The sequence below is a fragment of the Arachis stenosperma genome, chromosome 3, assembly GCF_014773155.1.
Source record: "Arachis stenosperma cultivar V10309 chromosome 3, arast.V10309.gnm1.PFL2, whole genome shotgun sequence".
Lineage (NCBI taxonomy): Eukaryota > Viridiplantae > Streptophyta > Magnoliopsida > Fabales > Fabaceae > Arachis > Arachis stenosperma.
In genome coordinates this window covers 44,414,972-44,416,948 of record NC_080379.1, presented here as the reverse complement: position 1 = coordinate 44,416,948, position 1,977 = coordinate 44,414,972, and the positions used below count along the sequence as shown (strand labels likewise).

Genomic DNA, 1,977 nt, shown 5'->3' with positions numbered 1-1,977 from the left:
AGGAGTCAAAGCCTAGGCTCACTAGGTGGATATTACTTTTGCAAGAATTTGACCTGGAGATCAAGGATAGAAGTGGGTCCCAAAATTTAGTAGCGGACCATTTGAGTCGGCTTGAACATTTAACACTGGATCCCACTCCTATCAATGACTCATTCCCCTTAGATACCTTGCAAGCAATATCCCAAAGCACCCCTTGGTTTGCCCCGATAGCTAATTACTTGGTTACTCGCATTTTTTCCCCACAATTTTCAAAGCATGAAAAAGATAAATTGAGAAGCGATGCTAAGTATTATCTTTGGGATGATCCACATTTGTGGAGGCGTGGGGCGGATCAAGTAAGTAGAAAGTGTGTGCTGGAATCTGAGTTCCAATCTATCCTTCAATTGTGCCACTCATCTGAGAGTGGGGGTGACTTCGGCCCACAACGAACAGCGAGGAAGGTTTTAGACTGTGAATTCTGGTGGCTACTTTATTTAAGGATGCCAACCAATTTTACAAATCCTGTCATCAATGCCAGAAATTTGGAAATTCCTCACAAAGGGATGAGATGCCCCAACAACCGATGATTTTTTGTGAAATTTTTCATGTTTGGGGCATAGATTTTATGGGGCCATTTTCAAATTCTAATGGGTTTGTATACATTTTGTTAGCCATGGATTACGTCTCTAAATGGGTGGAAGAAATTTCTACCCGTTGGGATGACGCTAATACCATTGCTACATTTTTGAAAAATAACATTATTTGTTGATTTGGGTCACCACGAAAAATCGTGAGAGACCAAGGAACCCATTTTTGCAACAGAAAAATTGAGGCGTTGATGAAAAAGTACGGGGTCATCCACAAGGTTTCCACAGCCTATCACCCCAAACCAACGGGCAAGCGAAAGTATCCAACAGGGAGATCAAGAGAATTTTAGAGAAAGTAGTTAACCCATAGGAAGGATTGGAGTTCTAGATTGGGAGATGCATTATGGGCTTATAGGACCACTTACAAGACCCTAATCGGAATAAGTCCCTTCCGTATTGTTTTTAGGAAGCCTTGTCATCTTCCAGTTGAAATCCAACATAGAGCCTATTGGGCGGTGAAGAATTGTAATCTGGACTTAAGGGGGGCGGGAATGGAACGCAAGCTCCAATTGGAGGAATTAGAATGCCTTAGGTTGGAAGTATATGAGAATGCTCAGTTCTACAAGAAAAACGCCAAGGCATTCCATGACCAAAATATTAGGAGGAAGAGCTTCAAGATAGGTGATGAAGTACTTGTGTACAATTCAAGGTTGCGATTGATGCCGGAAAAGTTGAGATCTAGATGGGACGGTCCGTTTAAAGTGGTAGATGTCGAGCCTTATGGAGTGGTGGAAGTGATTCACCCTATCAATGGGGTTAAGTTCAAAATCAATGGTCATATGGTGAAACTTTATCACACTCAACCCAAGAATGCCAAGGAGTTGGAGATTTTTCTCCTTGGAGAAGTTTCTAAGTGACCAATGAAGCCATGCAAGTCCAACTTAAGATTCTAAACCAAAGTGTTTGGTGGGAGACAATCCACCATGGTAACATTGTTCCAATTTTATCTTTTATTTATAGCTTTTTGAATTATTTACTTTCTTGTGATATGATGATTAGCTTAGGTTTGGTTTGATAATTTTGAGTTGAATAAGTTGAATTACTTGTGGATTATGAATTTGTGCTTGTTTGAATCATTTGCGGTTGGTATGTTGATATGCTAAGGGTAGGTACCTTGGTTTTGAAAAGAAAAAAAATTTTGAAACAGGGCATCTGTGCTTGCGCACCATGCTGTGCGTGCGCACAAAACTACGTTTTTTGCCACCTATGCGGCCACACAAGCCTGTGCATCCGTACACTCTTTGAAATGCCCTCTGGTTGCAGCGCCAGCACAGTCTGTGCATGCGCGCTGTCCTGTTTTCTGTTACCTATGCGTTCTCACAGCTATGTGCGTATGCACGCGTTCCCCTTC

At 41.8% G+C, this 1,977-nt stretch overlaps 1 protein-coding gene across 1 annotated transcript; it reads left to right on the top strand.

Moving 5' to 3' along the window:
• Positions 1-1,117: 1,117 nt before the first annotated feature.
• LOC130966014 (uncharacterized) lies at positions 1,118-1,483 on the top strand. Its single transcript, XM_057890762.1, has one exon. It carries the CDS (start codon positions 1,118-1,120, stop codon positions 1,481-1,483), a length of 366 nt encoding a protein of 121 aa, XP_057746745.1.
• The last annotated feature ends 494 nt before the right edge of the window (positions 1,484-1,977 follow it).

Excerpts from the sequence above, each read along its gene's own strand:
- LOC130966014 (XM_057890762.1), top strand. The coding sequence starts at position 1,118 with ATGGAACGCAAGCTCCAATTGGAGGAATTAGAATGCCTTAGGTTGGAA.